This window comes from Thamnophis sirtalis, unplaced genomic scaffold (genome assembly GCF_051295495.1).
Source record: "Thamnophis sirtalis isolate CommonGarterSnake01/CBP01778 unplaced genomic scaffold, rThaSir2_p1.2 scaffold_10, whole genome shotgun sequence".
In the NCBI taxonomy this organism is placed as follows: domain Eukaryota; kingdom Metazoa; phylum Chordata; class Lepidosauria; order Squamata; family Natricidae; genus Thamnophis; species Thamnophis sirtalis.
Genome location: NW_028261390.1, coordinates 58,306,499 through 58,327,192, shown reverse-complemented (window position 1 = coordinate 58,327,192; position 20,694 = coordinate 58,306,499). Strand labels below are relative to the sequence as shown.

The window sequence follows — 20,694 nt, the reverse complement described above, 5'->3', positions numbered from 1 at the left end:
CAGCCTGCCAAGCTCCTACAAAGTTCTCCGACATTCGATTCTGTGTTGACTTCTGCAAAGAGGGGCATGTGCACAAGTAGCTTTTTATAGTCTGGAGAGGAGCCTAATGACCACCAGCTGAGCACAATTACCTCCTGTAATTGCGTAATTGTTCCTGACACCTAGTACCTCTTTGATGGCATGCATCCAGGAACAACTCATTCTCCGGCTCACTCTCCCTTGTCTCCTCTCCACTCCAAGGCTCAGATTCATAAAATCCTCCACTTATGACCGGGAGACCAGCAACAGTCTAGGCTGCGCCCTAATTGGCTGAGGCGCAGCATAGCCTGTTGCTAGCCAGCCGAGCCAACCTGATTGGCCAGGGTACTGCGTCAGCAGTTGCTAGACGCTACCAGGCCTCCCATTGGTTCCCCTGTTAACTAAAGCTAATATAAATACCTTGGCGCGGAATTGTTACTTTTGAATCGCTGTCAGCTCTCGCTTCTTGAATAAACTGTTCTTGTTTGGAAGTCCTGGCTGTTGCATCGTTCCTGCCTCGATCCTTTAAACCTCCTGGTGGCCAACCAGCCTCTCTGCACCCTGCTCGGAGTCGGAACCCTGTCCAGGGTCCTCCACATCCTCCAGAGCCGAAGCATAGGGCCCCTTGCTGTCGGAGTCTGGTGGCAGCTCCAACGGCTCCTGTTGGGCCACAACAGTAACCACAGGTTAGGGAGATGGCCAGCACATTGAAAGACCCGGAGTCCCATTTCCTTTAACTAATTTTTAATATTTGTTGCCTCTTTTAAATTTTATATATTGTTTTTCTGCTTTTAATATTTTATTGTACACTACCTAGCACCACCCAGACTCCCTCTGTGTGAGAGATAATTGGTTGTTAAATGTGATAAAATTAATAATAAAATAAAGAAGATCACCTCAATTTCAAACCTCTGGTAAAATATATGGTATTCAAAATATTTAATTTCCTGAACATGTCATTAAAACAATAGTGTAGGGGTGTCAAATGCCGATCCGGCCCACGTAGTGCTTAGATCTCGCTCGTAAGCCCACCCTGCAAACAATGAATGACCAGCCCATGGTGCCTTTCCCAGTGAAAATGGAGCTCAGGAGAGCTTCCCGGGCTCCGTTTTCAGTCGCAATGCTCCCCTGCAACTGTCTTCCAGTTGAATAGGGGCCTGTTATTAGTGTAATTTATCTACTTCAACTGCTGAAAAACCAAAATAGTTTTGATGTGCATTGTGTTTAGTAGAGCTATTATAATATATGCCCAGATACTTAATTTGACTAAGTCCAATTTCTGTTTGTGATAAAAGTACTATATCATCTGTTACAACAGGGATGCAATATATCTATTAGCTAATTTTAGGGAATAGTGCTTCTCCCCTTGATTTGTTTCCAACCATTGTTTCTTGTGCCTTCTGGTGCTTTGGAAAATAAGTTGACCCCCTCTTCTTTGTGGCAGCCCCTCAAATACTGGATTACTGCTACATTTTCACTCCTAATTCTTCTTTTCTCCAGTCAAGCCATACCCACTTCCTGCAAGTGTTCCTCATATGTTTTAGACTCCTGACTTTTAATCATCTTAGTTGCTCTTTGCACTTTTTCCAAAGTCTTTTTTGTAATGTGATCAAAACTGAAGGGAGAATTCCAGGTGTGGTCTTACTAACGTTTTATAAAGTAGTACTTATACTTCACATGATTTTGATGCTATGTCTCTGTTTATACAATCAAGGTTTTATTCGCTTTTTTGGCTGCTACCGCACACTACTGTATCATTTTTAAGGGCTCATCCATTAGGACTCCATGTTTCCTCTCACAGTTACTGTTTTTGAGTCAGGTTTCACCTAATCTGTACTTGTACCTTTGATTTTCCCTGCCTAAATGTGAAACCTTGCTTTTCTCCACATTAAATTTCATTTTTTTTGGATAGGGCCCATTGTTCAAGTCTATTAAGAGCTTTCTGGATCCTACCTTTCTCTGGGAACTAGATAAAATGTGGATCTGAAATCAATAAATGTAGTATATAATGATCAATGGCCAGCTGGTCTTAGGGTTTTTGCTGCGCATGCACGGGAGTGGAGCACATGCATGGGGCCACTCATGCATTGCATTTGGGGGGTTTGGGTGTGCACATGTGCATTTGCACACACACACACACACTTTGGACACTTGGTCCGCAAAAGATTAGTCATCACTATTCTAAGTCAATCCAATTGATTAATTTATTGGATAAATGTCTATCATAGAACTTACTTATTATATTTAAGACGCTAATCGGCCAATAGTTAGTGGAGCAGGTATTTTGTAAATAGGCACAATAATGTCAAGGCTCCACTTGTCTGGAATTTGTGCAAGTACGATCAATAAACAAATCTAAACAAAAAACAGTAATAGGGATCCATCATTCCAGATTATTTTGTAGTATTTCAGGTGTGATTAAATCATTGTCTTCAGCAATTATAGGACCCAATTATAACTGGGACCTGAATTTGTGTGCAGGTTGGTGCTGAGATCTAAATCGAAGTCTAGAAAATCTTCTTGTGAATATAAGGCTCTAAAATGTTCTTCCTATACAGAGGTAGGTAATGGGTGGGTGTTGTGGCCCAGCAGGAGCCGTTGGAGCTGCCACCAGACTCCGACAGTGAGGGGCCCTATGAGTCGGCTCTGGAAGATGTGGAGGACCCTGGACAGGGTTCTGACTCCGAGCCAGGCACAGAGAGGCTGGTTGGCCACCAGGAGGCGCCTGAGCCTTGGACCAGTGGGTAGGAGACAGGGGAGTGTGATCGGACATCATGCATTGGAGCAGTGGGGAGGCGCCAAGGGAGTTGTTCCTGGATGCTTGGCACTGAAGAGCTAATAGGCATAAGGAACAGTTGCACAGTTACAGGAGATAATTGCACTCAGCTGGTGGTAATTAGGCTCCTCTCAAGACTATAAAAGGAATGATTGTGCACATGCCCTTTTGCAGGAGTCAACGTATTCACTAAAGTGGGAGAACTTTTGTGGTCGTCTTGTCTGTGCTGGATTGCTGGCAACGTCTTGTCTGTGCTGGATTGCTGCCAAGGATTGGACTGTGCTGGATTGCTTGCAACATCTTGTCTGTGCTGGATTGCTGCCAAGGGCCTGTCTGTCTGTTAATAAAGTCCTTGAAGTATCTTTGTTCTCGGCGTGGTTTGGTGTAGGACGTGGGGGGTCAGAATAGGTGGGAGATTACGAGGTGCCAAAATTAGAGTAGAAGTCACTTGGTAGATAACAGTTTGGCATCCTGTTATCAATCACTGTCAGGAAATTCTAGAAATTTTGTAGAAGTTGTTTGCATTGTTTCTTCAGGAGCATAAGATTCAGAATAAATATTTGAAAATTTAAATAATAAAATTCAGATAATTTTTCTGAATTTTATGCTTTGCTGATCTCTTTCATAAGTTTAACAACTTTTAAGCAAAGGCAAGAACAGTCAGATTACTTAGTTTGTCATGTACATTTAGCATTCAGTACAAACTGTAAGTATAAAAACTTTGAAAATAAGAAGTGTATTATTTTCAATACTTTTCAAAATACTAGAACTAAGCTTGTAAAAGTGTGTTGTATCTGAAACTATATTGTGTCCCACAAAAAATAAGATAACTGGCTAATAAGTTAGTTTTTGTTAAACATAATTTTGTATCATTGACCACCTCTGATAAAATCCTCTTGATAAATTTTCAGAAATTAATATGTGGTGCAACTTCCTTTCATGTAAATGTCACTTTGAATACTGTTTTGAATATATTTAGAATTCTTTATCCTGTTAAATGAGCTGCCAATCAAGGAATCATAATATGGAAAATAGATTGTGTCAAATCCTCTTTGTATTGATTTTTTATTTTTGTGTTATGTTTCTACAGATTCTATTCATTTTTAATTGATATGATAATTGCCTATGGTATATTTTTAACTCTTTGGCATTTAACGAATGGCTATTATAGATTTTTTAAAGAACAGAAAATTTATTCCAAATTAAAAAGAAGTGAACAGGAACAGGAGCAAATACAATCCTTTGTCCTGGTGTCAGGTCAGATGCTTCTGCTGATTTACCTTAGCTGTCTTAAACTGATCTATCTCAAATTGGAAAACTTTAATTGTTCCCCATATATTACCTATAAATGTCGAGGTTTAGCTGGGCATAACTTACGTTTGTTTTCAGTAGTTATAAAGCTTAATCAATGCTAAATGTCTTTTATCCTCGGCTCAACTATGGTTTATTTCCAGAATTTACCCTAGTGAAATTAAACGGAATAGATTTCAATCTCTGCTTGCTGAAAATAGTGACATAATGTTTAATTGGAAAATTACTTATAAATTTTAAAACAACCTTGCAGTAGGATATCCTATGCTAGATTGGGACTAGCTTTCAGTGGACAAGATCCCCACAGGTGTTTGTATCATCTCAATGAAGCGTGTTTTACTCATGAAACTAAAAGCAAGCATTCAAACCAATCTATTGATGCTATTTTTTTTACCAATTATTCCATATCTTCATCTTGACTGAATGTATTATTGTTTGGAGACATTTTAGGTTTGTGTTACAGAACAAAATGCATATTAATAATAGGAAGGGCAAGCAGCATTTTTGTATATTAGGTTATTTTAAGTATCTACCTTTTGAAGAAGAAAATAAAACTTGTGGAAAGATGGATAAGAAAACATTATGTAGCTTGGAAAGAAAAATAGAATAGAATGTTCATTTTAAAGGAAATCATTTTGAGCAAAATAAACCAAATTATAACCAGTGGGACTTCTAGCAAACAATAGCAATAATTTAGTGAAAACATTTTCATCATTTTAGGAAAGAAATTATGTGTCTGTGATGTTGATGATTTACCCTAGTTCACATATGTACCATATAATGAGCTATATAGTATATTAAATTATAACTTGCAATAACAATCAGCAGAAGAATATCAACAATTAAATACACCCATGATAAAACTACAATGAAGACAAAGTGTATTTATATCTAGATACACTTAATTACTGTCATTTCCTTGTAAAATATTAAATTCCTAAATATTGAGAGGAATCAAAATAGCATGCTCACAATGTGTACAGCATTTTCTTATTGTCTTAAGCTTTTCTTATTATTTATTATTAAGCATTTATCTGAAATGTTTACATTTAGACCAGAACTAGGAGCAGGAAAGGATTCTTCAGCACCCATCTCATCTCTATCTGATTCCATGGTATACTGATTACACTTTAATATGATGAATCTTGTTAACAATGTGCAATGTATTTGGTCTGTGAATAAGTAATAGCAGCAAAAGCAACAGACTTGGAAGGGACATTGAAGGCCTTCTACTCCTGCTCAGCTAGGAGACCCCATATGATTTCAGACAAATGGATGTCTCTTCTTAAAACGCTTCAGTGATAGAATATCCACAATTTCTGAAGACTGGTTGATTGATTCCACTGGTTGATTGTTTCTGTCAGGAATTTTTTCCTTAATTGTAGGTTGCTTGTCTCCTTGGTTAGTTTCAATTCATTGCTTGTTTTGCCTTCTGGTGCTTTGGAAAATAAGTTGGCCTCCTCTTCTTTATGGAAGCCCTTTAAATAGTGGAACACTGCTATCATGTCTAAAGTGACCAGATTTTAAGATGGGTAAAGCGGGACACCATTGACAGGAGGGGGGCTTGGAGCACCTGGGCTGTAAAAGAAAAAAAAATAGAGGGCTTTTACAGCCCTCTTTGAACAGTTTACAGGATGGAAAAGGGAGGGAGGCGAAGGAAGAAAGGAAGGAGAGAAGGGAGGGAAGGAAAGAGGGGAGGGAGGCAAAAGGGAGGAAGGGAAGAGAAGGGAGGGAGGAAGAACCTGGCTTTCCCGAGAATGGTCTGCTCCGGGCCGGGGAGGTGAACCAAGAAGTTTAGATAGGACTTCGCTGGCAGTTGCAAAGCAGCCTTCCCCCGATTGCCTTCCCCCAATGCCCCCAACCCTTTCAAAAGCCACCCCCATCACCAGCTTCTCCCAACCGGATCCCCGCCTGCTTCCCCTCGGCTCACCCGGACCAGGTTGCGGACGATGGCTTGCACGGCATGGCTGCAGGGAGAGTGGTGCCCGAGAGAAGCGGGCAAAAAAAACCCTTCCGACGGCTGAGCCGCTTGGCCCGGGACCGAGCCTCCTCCTCGCCACGCTGCCGCCACCAGAAAGCCCCCAACTCGAGGCAGCCGGATGGCTGTCGCAAAAATATCACGCATCGGCACGCACAGAGGGGAGGGACCTTCGCCCCTCATCGGGCGCTGTGAGCAAGCCGAGCGGAGGGCGGGAAACCATTGCCCTCTAAAGTCCACATCAAGAATGACACTTCAGAGAAATAAAAACTTTTTTTTAATGGCGTCCTTTTTAAAATTGATGATTCGGCATCTTTTCTTTCTTTTGGAAAAATCAGGACTTTTTGAACATGCCACGCGACAAATTTTGAAAAACCGTGACTGTCCCACCAAAAGCGGGACATCTTGTCACCTTAGTCATGTCACCCCTGGTCCTTTTCACTAGACTAGAAATACCCAGTCACTATTGCTATATCACTATAGAAGGGGAAATATGAATGCAATAAATACAGACAATCATATAATTTATATATTTTCAAGAAACAATCTGAATTTCAAATAATCTCAAAATGCTGACAATTATATTTGAACTATAGGATATATATTTTTCTTTCTCATTTTTTTCATTGTATTTTTTTAAATACAGGAATCAGTTAGAACAATACTAGTGCCTGTTTGTCTTAATTTTTAAAAAGTAACATTTTAAAAAACTTTAACAGCTGGTTTTTATTTACACATTCACAACTGAAGCCAAATGAGAACAGTTTCTGAAAGCTTGTTCCTCAAAAATGAAAGAAAATATTCATGTGATTTGTAGCGTTGACTTCCTCAAAAGGGTTTTGTTTTAATAACAATTTCCTTATTTTACAAGCCATGCCTCTGTGAAAGCAGAGTGAAGAGCTCGAAATATATACAAATCATGTGGAAAAGTAATAAAATATCTATGTTTTATTTTGTGGACAAAGAATCCAATTTATGTAACTTCTTCCAACAGGCAAGTAGTCCTACTACAGGGACAGCTCCCGGGAGCCAATCACGGTTATCTGTCTGCCCTTCTACTCAGGACATCTGTAGGTATGTGCTAAATTAATATTCCTAATCTGTTTAGTACATGTTCTCTTTGTCAAATGAGCTATGGATATTACTTTTGTCTAATTACTTTCATGTATTTTCACCCATCTGTTTTTTTTATCATTTTCAATATCATGTTCATTTTCCATTTGACTCTTTTACTTTATTTATGTTCTCTCTCTTTCTCTCTCTGTCTCCCCTTCCCCTCTCTTTTTTATCACTATCCATCTCCTTGTCCTCTTGTTCTGTTTAGATCTTCCACTTTACATGACCTATCAGAGGATACATTTGAAACATCCATCCATGTCATGGGGCTGAGTTCTGCTAGGAAAAATCATGTTAAAAAGGTGAAACAAGGTGTTAGGCAGAGAAAGAAGGCCGAGGAGAATTCTGATGATATAGTAAAGCAAAGAAAAGACAAGGATGTCAAGTCACATCCCAAGATCACAAATCCTCGATGGAACGCCTTTTGTAAAACAACATCCGATTCTTCAACTTCAGATGAAAATTATTGGGCCCAAGTTAGAAAAAAAGATAGAGCCAAAATGCTTAGGAAAACGAGAAGACAGAACCCTCCAAATGTTTCTACAGATGAGCGTTGCAATAAGAACACTATTGAACTTGCCACTATGGGAATAAGTAAGGAAAAGAAGTCAGATCTTGAAAGCTATAATCTAAATAATAGGAAGACAATTAGAAGGTATAAAGAAAACTCCCTCTCGTTATCTTCTGTGTCCTCTGTGGAACCCAACTCCTTGAGACGGTCTGGAAAACACCAGAATAGCCATCAAGATTCAGAACCTTCCGCTTACATTAGGCAAGGTAGCACAAGCAAGGAGGACAGTAGTTCGGAGGAAAGCATAGGCAGAGATCTTTTTACAGTTACAGGAAATGGAACACCTGCTGAGACAGGGGCTTCTGTGACAGTGGCTGCTCGGAAACGTCCTGTGATTTATGATGACTTATCTGAGGAATTTGACGTATGCAGGTTTGTCTCATAAAACAAAAGGAATTGCTAGCTAGCTATCATAGATTACGCAAAAAGATGGGGTTATGTTTTCTTTTCTATAAATCATGTTCCTTTTTGGAGTTTATATAAGTATGATTACATGCTTGCCAACTAAACAGTTCGAATGGTGTATAAACTTTAATTATGAAATTGTAAAAAAGCTTTTGAGACATAATATCGAACCATCTCAGATTAATAATAACAGATGCACAGCACATTTCTCTTTTAAAATAACACATTCTTCTTCCTTTTCATTCTTTTTTATTTTTAACTAAATTGTGCAACAACAATTCAGTGAAAATCTTTGTTGTTATTATTTGTAAGAACATCTTTCCAATTCGCAAACTGTCATGTTTACAGACCTTCAGTTAAGTCTTTATAAATATATTCTTTGCCTGACCTAAATTTAAATGTTCCATAATTTATGCTGTCTATTTTGACATCCCATTTGGGGTCAAACCAAAATGCCCTTTATTAATATTTGTGGTAACCATCTCTGAAGAATTATAGCTGCAAGAGCAGGGTGTTAGAATTTATGGTGCTGAATATAATATAAACATTAATGATGTATTTCAATGATATTATTCTAGTGACAGCACTCATTAATGGGTACCATAAGTATATTTGAAATTTTATTATTCTAGATATATAGATATATAAATATTATTATATAAAGATAAATAGATATTTTCAAATTAATTAACACATTGTAGTGCCTGTGGAAATAAATATATTTTTTCAGTCTGATATCAAAACATTAAATCAACAAACAGCTCATCTCTAGAAATCAATGCTCTACAAATTTCCCCCAATGAAATCAATGATAATTGTAGCTTAAAGGCTTCAGGAGAAAACTAAGATCATTAGAAAACTGCTAGTATATTATGCCTGACAAATAAAGTTAAATACCGAAAATTAGTTTATTATTGGGTTTTCCAAAATGGGCATTGCTTTAGATCTTTCTATTTTTTTGTGACACTCTATAAGAATTCTGAAATTATTAATTATATCACTTTGGGATGAATAATCAATATAGTTTATGAATCTCTAGACATAATATGTCTCATAAAGTGATTTTATTATAGTCATATCCTTTCCTATGACTAGAAAAAATATGGCCTTATACTCTGAAAATGGAAATGATTTAAATGCAGTTGTTTTTGTTTTTTTTGTTTTTTTGGCATAACATCTTTGACACATTGGGAATTCATTTTGAAAAATGTGTAAAAGGCAACATTTTTATCCACATCCATCTAATTATTTTAACCATCATTTAAATTGTGGACAAGAATTATCATATAAAGATTTTTTGCTTGAAACAGCCACCAAGGGATTAGAGTGCATATGGATTCTTACATGTTTTGTCATATTTTCCCATTTATGGCCTAATAAATATTTCTATTTTAGTACGGTCAGTTACTCAGAAAACCAGGAAACTGACATGCTTCTATGAGGACATTTGGGAAAGATTAAAACAATGATAGATTATGCTGTCATCACAGAATTTGTGGCATTAGTCCTTGTGAATTGGGCTCCTCTCCTTTCCCCGTTTTTCGGATACATACATATTTCTTTTCATAAGTCCAATGTGTATAAAGTACATTTTAAAAACATGCTGCAAAATCTGTTGTTACTTTCTACCAACAATAAATTGCAGCTAAACAAGCTGAAAAAAACATTAGGAAAAAGATTTATAATACAGTAATCCTGAATCAGCCAAAAGTCAGCTTCCTTTTTTTATACTGAAAAAAAAAAAAAAAAAAGTTGCAATGCTCCAGTAAATTAAAGCCAATTTTGGTCTGTTTTTGGTTAGTCAGTTTCTTTAGAAAAGGGTCCTTGGTGTTTTCTGAGCTTGTTGTTTCCTTGCAGATGTTTCATTACCCAAATTGGCTCACATCATCAGTGCTAGTAAGGAGTGCTGTTTGCTGTCAATTTATATTCTCACAACTTGCCTTTCAATTTTGGTGAGAGTGGCCTTAGAGATTCTTTGATTAGGCTGTTTGCTGTTGATTTCTTTGGCAGTTTCCTGATTGTTTACTTGATTGTTGGTCTGATATTATCCTTGGAGTTAATCTACCCTGAACTGGGTGCTAACAGACTGGGGCATAGTCTATTTTGTATAGTAGTTTGTAAATGTTGTTAATATCTATCTGTCTATTGATTTGTCAGAGTTCCAGACATCTAGAAATTCCCTGCCATTTTTGGATTTGGCTTGGTTTATGATGGCCACTGTTAGGGGTATCTCCGTTGGGAGACAGAAAGTAGTGCAGTGGAATGTTGCAGCTAGAGAGAAAGAATGTTGCTAGTAGAAACACACGAATAGAGTTTCAGACACTGCTAGTAAAAACAAGTAGCTTTACTACTGATAATTGCTTCCCAAGCAGTGATAGTAGATAGTAGATATTAGTCCAAACACAATTCAAAGAACAAACAATAGCTTGCAGTCACAGTTCGCATTCCAGTCATCAAGTCATCAAGCATAGGACAAGCAGAGAGAGAGAGAGAGTGAGCTCTCTTGACTCCTTCTTATAGTAAAGTTAATTACACCTGATAAGTACATCCATTCATTTAAAGCAACAACGACCATTTGTTGTTGTACATACATACATACATACATACATACATACATCATATACATATATACATATATACATATATACATATATACATATATACATATATACATATATACATATATACATATATACATATACACACACACACACACACACACACACACACACACACACACACACACACACATATATATATATATATATATATATATATATATATATATATATATATATATCCTACCCAACTCTAGGAGTATACTCCCAACAGTCACATTTCCCTAATATATATAGCAATAGCAATAGCAGTTAGACTTATATACCGCTTCATAGGGCTTTCAGCCCTCTCTAAGCGGTTTACAGAGTCAGCATATCGCCCTCACAGTCTGGGTCCTCATTTCACCCACCTCGGAAGGATGGAAGGCTGAGTCAGCCTTGAGCCGGTGAGATTAGAACTGTTGAACTGCAGATAACAGTCAGCTGAAGTGGCCTGCAGTACTGCACCCTAACCACTGCGCCACCTCGGCTCTTCATATGTTATGAAATTAAAGAATTTTCATCATGTCTTCTGACAGCAAACAGCACTCTTTACTGGCGCTCATCTAGTTTGGGTAATAGAACTTCTGCCAAGAAACAAGGAAGCTCATGTCAACCCTGAGCTACAGATATTCTCCTTTATTGGTTTCTCCAGGAAGAATAAAAAATGTAATAAAATATTTAAAAAGACATGACAATAAGTAGTAAACAGACTCATTTGAATTTAACATGATTTACACTTGTATTCCCCATCTCAACAACTGCATCTAAAAGGCCTTAAAATAAAGTACATTTCACTATTTTAAATTGTCAGCTAGGTATTAAAATACTATTCATAAAAAAGCTAATCAAAGACGCTGTGTTCCAAACATTGGACAACAACAGGTTGATGATCCTTTATTCTCAGTACAATTCTGTTTGCTGAATTTGTCTGTAGTTTACAGAATCCAAGTTAGAAAATTATGTATTTCTTTATAAGCTCCAGTAATCATTTTAGTGTTTCAAGTAAGTATAGTATACTCTTAATAGCAGCCATGAACTTCATCCATACACTTATCACAAAGAAACAGCGGATAAATTAGAACTACATTTTAGGATACTGAAGATTATTAATTCTATTCTGTACTATGTGTTGCTGGTTTATACAAAATAAAGCAGAACTGTTTTGTACTATATAGTTTTTAGAGGAAGTGTATCATGTTTACACTTCATTTGCATATCCTGTTTGATTTTATTTTTAAGTCTCAAAGCTTCGTGAGGCTGCAAAACAGCGTATACTTTAAAACATCTACCCCCCCAAATACACCTTCCTTATATGTGCAGACCCTCAAGTTTTCTTTGTCAAACAGCATTTCCTATCCCAAAATTTCATAAAGGTTTCCATTCTCTAATGAAGGGTTAATGCTTTAATAATTATAAAATGTTTAACTTGAACTGTTAAAACTAACTTTTTATACAATATGGAAACTTGGTAGTTTTCAGAGAAAACTCTGAAAGAGTTTTTTCTAGAGAAAGAGCTTGAATCTGGGTGCAAATATAACTGAAATGTTTTTATTCGTCATTACTTTCTCATTAGTTTAATTGTTCTCTGTGGGAGGAGCAACCAAGCATGGCTGATTGCTTAGTTTCCCCCCCCCCCCACTTACACAGCATTTCCTAATCTTTACTGGAGGTAATCACAATCAGGATTATGGTAAATATAATATTTTCCTGGTCCTTCTGGCTTTTGAGGGAACTTCTTCATCCTGACAGGGTCCTTAATCCCTTAGAACAGAGGTCTCCAACCTTGGCAACTTTCAGCCTGGAATAAAGCTGGCTGGGGAATTCTGGGAGTTGAAGTCCTCCAGGCTTAAAGTTGCCAAGGTTGGAGACCCCTGCTTTAGAAGTCAGTTGTGCCCATTTTTAAATACTGAGAACAGAAAATGTCGTGAGGCAATCAGCCTTATCTCCAGTTGAGCAATAGAAGTATGCACAAAAAAGCATGATTCTGAACTTTTGCAGCTCCTTGAGTAATGGAACTTCTCTCCTACTTCCCCTCCTCCCCCCCCTCAAAGAAAATGCATGTTTGTGTTCATTTTTCTATTTGCAAAAAAATTTTTTTTTTAAAATGGTGACATGTGGATAGCCTAGCTGGTTAAAAATACATCATCCCTTCTGCAATTTAAAAGCTATTCGGAGACCAAATAAATCCTATGTTGGCATTTTTGTACCAGGTGCATTTTACAGTAAATTCTAATTATGACTTAGTTGTAGCAGAAGCAGGAAACAGCTAGAATTTAACAGGCTGTTTGTTTGCAGATTTTTGTCTCTTCACACTTATAACCCCGAGAGATTATATTAAAAAGATTTCTGTGGTTTCCTATTGTCTTTAGCCGGGGATCAACTAGCATTAAGGCACTAATCTATTACTTTTTTTTTTCCTCACCCCAAGTAATTTTCTTGATGTTATGTTTTAGTCCCTGCTTGAAATCTCTAAAGAAGAATCTAAAACCTAACTGTACTCAAGCAATTAAATATGAATACTAGGGCATGTTGGCTGCATTTTAGATAGAAAACTTTGTTCCTTGCTGCTGTTTAGTATTAAATGATACAATAATAAGACACATGTTCTTAATTATGGTTATTATCCTCACACTAGACCAACATCTTCAACCTACTTCAAACCATGGTTTGCAATTCTGCTTGGTCCAAAGCTGATAACCATAATTTTTCACTTTAGTTAAATGGAAAAATATAGTTAATTAGAAACTTGGTAACTTATTACAAAGAATTCAGGGAAGATGCCACATACAGAAAGAAAGAAAAAAATAGATACCCCCCCCCCCATTTACTGAAAGATTGTTGTCTAAAATGATCCAATGTTCTAGAGAAGGGGTGTCAAATTCATGTTTGTTTGTTTGTTTATTGGATTTATATGCCGCCCTTCTCCCAAAGGACTTAGGGCGGCGTACAACATTTTAAAAAAACACATATTACAAAAGTTAAAAAGGAAATTAGATAGAGTATCCAAAAACAAACCCAAATAATATTAACAATAACATTTTAAAAAATAGATTAAAGTTAACAATTAAATCAATCACTTATTTTATTTTGTTCAGGCCAGGCCGGCTTGCTGGAAAAGCCAACTTTTCATGTCATCACGGTGGTGTCATGTAACGTATCGGGATTTTTCCCCCTTCGCTAAACCAGGCATGGCCAATGCATGACGCATCTGGCCCGTGGGCCATGAGTTTGACACCCCTGTTCTAGAATAATTTCTCTATTTTATCATCTCCCTCTTTTAAATTCTATATTAGGTATGTTGTTACTATTTTTTCCATTTAAAATTTTACAGTTTTTCATTTATAAGAAATTCTAAGAGAACATGCACATAATTGTAACACATATGCATGCACATCAGAACAATAAACCGCATTAATACTACTATCTATATAGTACAGCTACCAGAAATTGCCAGGTAAAATCAAACAGGATCCAAACTAACAACAATCTACCTCTTTGGGAAGCCAGAATACTGGGAAAGCTAATTACATATTTGTGTATGTGTTCTGCAGAACCATTTGTGGAAGAATTCGCAAAAATGAAAGTTGTTTCTTATTCCTGATCATGGAAATGGAGAGAACTATTGTCATGACATGTGGAATGTGCCATGTTTGTTTTTGAAGACAACAAGAACTTTGCCACATCTATCTACCTTCCAATTTATCAGGGAGGATGTTGAATTATTTATCAGACACAGGAAGTTTTTGTAGATAGTCAACAAACTTGATGAGTTTTCCAGAAGATAAAAAAAAGACTAGCAAAGGATATAGCAGAAAAGGAAGAAGCCTGTCAAGATCTCTTTTTCTTTGGAGCTTCAGAAGGGAGTGTTGATTGTTCCACACGCAGGGGGTTTCTAGACTTCTGGAAGAGGTATAGTTGCACAGACTTGAGAAACTGAGGAACAAAACTTTTATAGGACCTGCAGATGAAAAGATCCTATGTTTATAGGATCTGTCACTCCTAAAAAAGAGGAATGACAGGCAATGGTGAAAAACTGAAGCAACATTCTGTTGACATGATAGATTGTTAAGAAAAATGTGCTGCCTTCCTGGGCTCACATTCAGGATGTGATGGAAGGACTCCCAATATACTTTTAAACAATTACCTTTTTCCACTGATCCACATCGGAACAAATGTCATAGCCAAAGACTTGAAAGAATCTACTACAAAGAGTTTTGTAGAAAGAGCTTGGAATGCGTGTTTGCAACTATAACCTTAAACTTTAAGTTACCTTATTAGGAAGGATAAAAGGAAAAATAGTGCAACAGCAATGTATATTAATGGAATAATCTGAAGGCACTTAATGAGCTGGTAAATATGGGAGGAAATAGGACAAGTAATAGAGTCCAAAGTTTGCCGGGTCCGCAGAAAAATGCACTGAATATGAGAATCAAGCAAATAGCCTTAATGTAAAAGAAATATGGGTATCATTAAACATGATGGGGTGAATTTCATGAATATCCTAAATGAATATGCCAGGCAAAACAGGCATGTCATTATATGTAAAGGAAGTGCAGACATATAGCTGTCCAGAATTTGAACAGGAGGATCTAAGTGAATACTACTTGGGATAAGAAAGAAGAAAAAGTAGAAAAAAATTGTGGTATAGATTATCAGGCCAGACAAAATATCTAGATAATAATCTCATGGATAAAATTACATAATGTTCAAGGTGAAAAGTTATAGTAATAATAGCAGACGTCTTTGTAAATCCAAGTTTATAAAGTTTGCTACATCCTCAAAATTTCTTGCAAATAATCCTGCTGACTGTTTTATTTTCCAGAAGGCTGGAGAAGCATCATAGAGATTAGCTTTCCTAGATCTATTTCTAATCAGTTCTAAAGAACTGTTTTAACTGGTAACAACTGGCTGTGTTGGGAGGAAACAATGATTTCATTGTGGATTTTAAGATACAACAGCAAGAAAGATTGCAGCGTAATCATACATGCATATTAGATTTTTTAAAAAGGCGAATTTAACAAGCATAGAGGCAGATTACCCTGTACAAACTTTGTGGGTTAAAATGACCACCACAGGACGGTGAGGAACTTCTTAGAAATGCGCTCCCAGAAGTAAAATCGCACATGATTTAAATGAAAAGAAATGAAACTTGAAGCTGCCGTGGCACAAGAGTTAAAAGAAACATGCCAAAAAAGAAGAAGAAATCAGAAAGGCAAACCCTAAAGTGTGAAAGGAACTGAAGCTTGCAAAACTAAAAGCAACCCCCATCTCAAAAAAAAAAAAAAAACCTTTTGAGGATAGTAAACAATGTGAAGGAGAGGATAGAACTCCCCAACTCCTACTGTGCTTTGATCTTCCACACAGAAGGGAATTGTATTCAGACAGTACTAAATAGAACAATTGACACAAGAAAGAAATGGGAACCCAAAGAAAATAAAGGGTTAGGGAGCTTCTGGCTAGGGTTTTGAATGGGTTTGTCTCCGGAACTCAGTCAGTTAGATCTGAGAGTATTGAAGAATATCAGAAATGTTGTTTTGGAGTCTCTTTCTGTAATTTTTGAGAAAACATAGTGCTAGAGGGTTGGAAAAGATCTTTCTGTCTTCAAAAAACATATAATTAAGAACCATTATCTTGAAGTTGATACCGGACAAAACTCTGAAATAGATTATTAAATTTATCAAAAATGAAATGATACTAACAGAATAACAGAATTGGAAGGGACTTTGGAGGTCTTCTAGTCCTATCCCCTGCTCAGGCAGGAAACCTTATAACATTTCAGGCAAATAGCTGTCCAGTCTCTTTTTAAAAACTTCCAGTGGCAAGCTATATCCAAGTGTCAGGAAATTTCTCCTTAGTTCTAGGTTGCTTCCCCCCTTGATTAGTTTCCATCCATTGCTTCTTGTCCTGTTTTCAGGTGCTTTGGAGAATAGGTTGACTCCCTCTTGTTTATGGCAACCCCTTTGATATTGGAACACTGCTATGATGTCATCCCTAATACATCTTTTCATTAAACTAGACATATCCAATTCCAGCAATCGTCCTTTATATGTTTTAGCCTCCAGTCCCCTAATAACCTTTGTTGCTATTCTCTGTACTCTTTCTAGCATCACAACATCTTTTTACATCATGGCAACCAATGCAGTATTCCAAGTGTGGCCTTATCAAGGCATTATGGAATGGTATTAGCACTTTATGTGATCTTGATTCTATCCCATTGGAGTGCATTGGCTTTTTTAGCAGCTGCAGAACACTGCTGGCTCATATTTAAGTGATTGTCCACTAGGACTCCCAAGATCCCTCTCAATTGCTACTGTTGTGCAAAGTACTACCTATACTATACCTGTGCATTTGTTTTTCTGGCCTAAATGTAAAACTTTCCTTTTTTTTACCACTGAATTTCATTTTCTTAAATAGTGGCCTGTTCTGACCCGCTCCTCTGTCCAGTAACGAATGCTGAGACAAGCTTAACTGGAATCTATTTTAATAGCAAGACACCAAAACCTCTGTGTCTGAAAGCCAAGCAGAACAAACAGATAAGGACCTTGGCAGCAACTCAGACAAACTCAGGCAGCAATAAACACAGATAAGGCTTGGCAGCAATCCAGCCTGCCAAGCTCCCAGTACTGTTCTCCGACATTCAATCCTGCGTTGACTTCTACAAAGAGGGCCGTGTGCACAAGTAGCTTTTTATAGTCTGGAGAGGAGCCTAATGACTATCAGCTGAGTACAATCGCCTCCTGTAATTGCGTAATTGTTCCTGATGCCAAGTAGCTCTTCGATGGCGTGCATCCAGGAACAACTCATTATTGGCCTCTGGCTCACTCTCCCTTGTCTCTTCCCCACTTGTCCAAGGCTCAGGTGTCTCCTGCTGGGCCAACCAGCCTCAGAGTCGGAACCCTGTCCAGGGTCCTCCACCTCCTCCAGAGCCGACTCAGAGGGCCCCTCGCTGTCAGAGTTTGGGGCAGATCCAACGGCACCTGCTGGGCCACAACAGTGGCCAATATTCAAGTCTGTCAAGATCCTAGTGTATCTTAAGCCTTCAGATATGTTGGCTATTCCTTCCAGCTTGATGTCATCTGCAAATACAATGAGTTTTCCCATCTATCCTCTGCTCTAATTCATTGATGATGATATTGAAGAGTACTAGGCCTAAAGTAGATCAACCACTCCTTCTTTTTGTTAAAAATGCCAGTTTCATTGATTGCAGGATTGCAACTGACATAATGTGCCTGGACTTCAGCAAAACATTTAATAAAGTACGTCATGCCAACTTCTAGAATGTATGGCTGCATTAAACCATGCTACATTAATTAGATACAGAACTGGTTGAACAATTATATCCAGCATGGCTAGAAGAGGATGTCTACTTTTATGCAACGGAATATGGTTCTGTATTGTTCAACATAGTTATATAAATGACTTGGAGTTATAAAATATTCTTGTCAAATTTGCAGATGATACAAAGATAGGATGGAAAAATTTAGAGGAATGATAGAAAATAACAAAATTTCAAAAAGGAAAATGCAAAGTATTTTACTTGAATATGAAAAATACAAAGAATCAATACAGCTTGATGAATATTACACATGCTTTACATCTAGCAGTAGATGTAATATAGTTCTAAGAATCTTGGTAGATAATAAGCTGGTAGATCATAAGATGAACATTAGTCAACAGTGTGTTCCAACTGCAAAAAAAAATGAAAAACAACACTAGTCTAAATAAAAAAAAATATGGTGTCAAGATGAAAATAAGCAATATCCCTTTTTATTCTGTACTGAGAAACCATGCCTAGAACATCGAGTTCTGGACCTTGTATTTTAGTAAAGATTTTTGAAGGATTCTTTCCAGAGGACAACAACCAGGATCTTAAGAGACCTGGAAGGACCAAAGAGGGAATGGTTAAAGAGGTGTTTGAATGGTTAGCCTGTGAAGAGTATACTGTGGACAAATGTGGTAGCTGAAGAATTCTTATATAGAAGGTAGGATGCATATTTGAGTGTTGTTTCAAAAGACAAGACAAAGTTTAAATGATAAGGAAACCAAGGTGGCGCAGTGGTTAGGGTGCAGTACTGCAGGCCACTTCAGCTGACTGTTATCTGCAGTTCACCGGTTCTAATCTCACCGGCTCAAGGTTGACTCAGCCTTCCATCCTTCCGAGGTGGGTGAAATGAGGACCCGGATTGTTGGGGGCGATATGCTGACTCTGTAAACCACTTAGAGAGGGCTGAAAGGCCTATGAAGCGGTATATAAGTCTAACTGCTATTGCTATTGCTATCTTTAACATTTAATAAAGTATGTCATGCCAACCGCTAGACTGTATGGCTGCATTAAACCATGCTACAAACTGGGCAGACTTAGTAAGGCTACACTTGGAATACGGTATCCAGTTTTGGTCCTCACATTACAAAAAAGATGTTGAGACTTTGGAAAAAGTGCAAAGAAGAGCAACTAAGATGATTAAGCCTGTACACTAAAACCTATGAAGAACGGTTGCAAGATTTGGGTCTGGCTAGTCTAAAGAAAAGAAGAATTAGGGGTAACATGATAGCAGTATCCCAGTATTTCCAACGTTGCCAAAACAGGAGAGGATCACCACCTTATTTTCCAAAGCACCAGACGGCAGGACAATAAACAATGGATGGAAACTAATAAAGGAGAGAAGCAACCTGGAATTAAGGAGAAACTTCTAACAGTGAGGACAATTAACCAGTGGAATAGCTTGCTGTCAGAGGTTGAGCGTGCTTCATCACTCGAGGTTTTTAAGAAGATCACTTGTCCGAAATGGTATAGGACCGTGATGGCAAACCTACAGTATGGCACGCAGGCCACAGGTGGCACACGGAGCCATTTCTGAGGGTACACGAGGCATTGCCATGTCAGCTCCAGTGCACATGTCCGTGCTGGCTGGCTAATTTCCAGCCTTGATTTTTATCTGTTTTTCGCCCTCCAGAGGCTTCACTGAAGTCTCTGGAGGGTGAAAAACCGGCCAATGCGCAAACAAGAAGTTTAGGAACAGACTTCTGGTTTTGCACGTTGGGCTGTTTTTTGCCCTCCCCAGGCTTCTGGAGGCTTCACTGAAGCCTGGGTAGGATGAAAAACGGTCCAATGGGCCCCACCGGAAGTTTGGAAACGAACCTCTGGGTTGTTGGGCTGTTTTTCTCCCTCCTGAAGCTTCAGGAGGCTTTCTTGAATCCTGCACAAGGCAAAAAACAGCCCAACGCGTCTCCCAGAAGTCCAGAAGCTTCAGTGAGACCTGCGTGCATGCATGGGGGGGATTGTGCACACATGCGGGGGGGGGAGGGCATTGCATTATGGGTGTTGGCACGCACACGTGTTACCCCCCCCCCCCACACACACACACTTTCCTTGCTTTTGGCATGCCTGTACAAAAAGGTCTCCTGCGTGGGGGTTGGACGAGAAAACTTCCAAGGTCCCTTCCAGCTCTATTTTGATTGATTGACATTGGAATGATTTCCAAATGGTAATAGTTGTTCAATGGTGGAACAGATTACCTTGAGAGGTGGGGACTCTCCTTTGTTGGAAGTATTTGATAGTGATTGGATAGCCATTTGTTGGGATGCTGTAGGAGTGGATTTCTTTATTAGGTTATGGAGGGACTAGATGTTTTCCAAATTATCAGCCTTTACCTTCTGTGATTTTACGATAAATTGCAAGTTTTCTTTGATGTTTTATCAAAATACCAGTTTATATTTTGTGTTTTGTCTTCATTCTGTTTTTCTTTACCATGCCTTCTCATGTCACTGAATAACAATATGCTTTCTCAATCCTCTATATCCGGAAATACTTCTAATTATAGGAGTCATGATTGTTCCCACAAATTTTGAAATGTTTTACAGGAATGTTCAGTTGTTTTAACCTTAGTCATCAGATCTTAATTGATTTGTAAAAATGACA

At 37.9% G+C, this 20,694-nt stretch overlaps 1 protein-coding gene across 3 annotated transcripts in view; it reads left to right on the top strand.

Annotated features, from left to right (window-relative positions):
- Positions 1–20,694, top strand: part of MARCHF1 (membrane associated ring-CH-type finger 1) — a 125,860-nt gene that overhangs the window by 75,278 nt on the left and 29,888 nt on the right. For 2 of the 3 annotated variants that reach the window (XM_087724676.1, XM_087724677.1), the window contains 2 exons: positions 7,078–7,157; positions 7,408–8,142. In XM_087724676.1, the coding sequence (XP_087580802.1) occupies positions 7,078–7,157; positions 7,408–8,142 (815 nt within the window). The remainder of the gene's footprint in view (positions 1–7,077; positions 7,158–7,407; positions 8,143–20,694) is intronic. The other variant, XM_087724678.1, reaches the window with a different exon arrangement.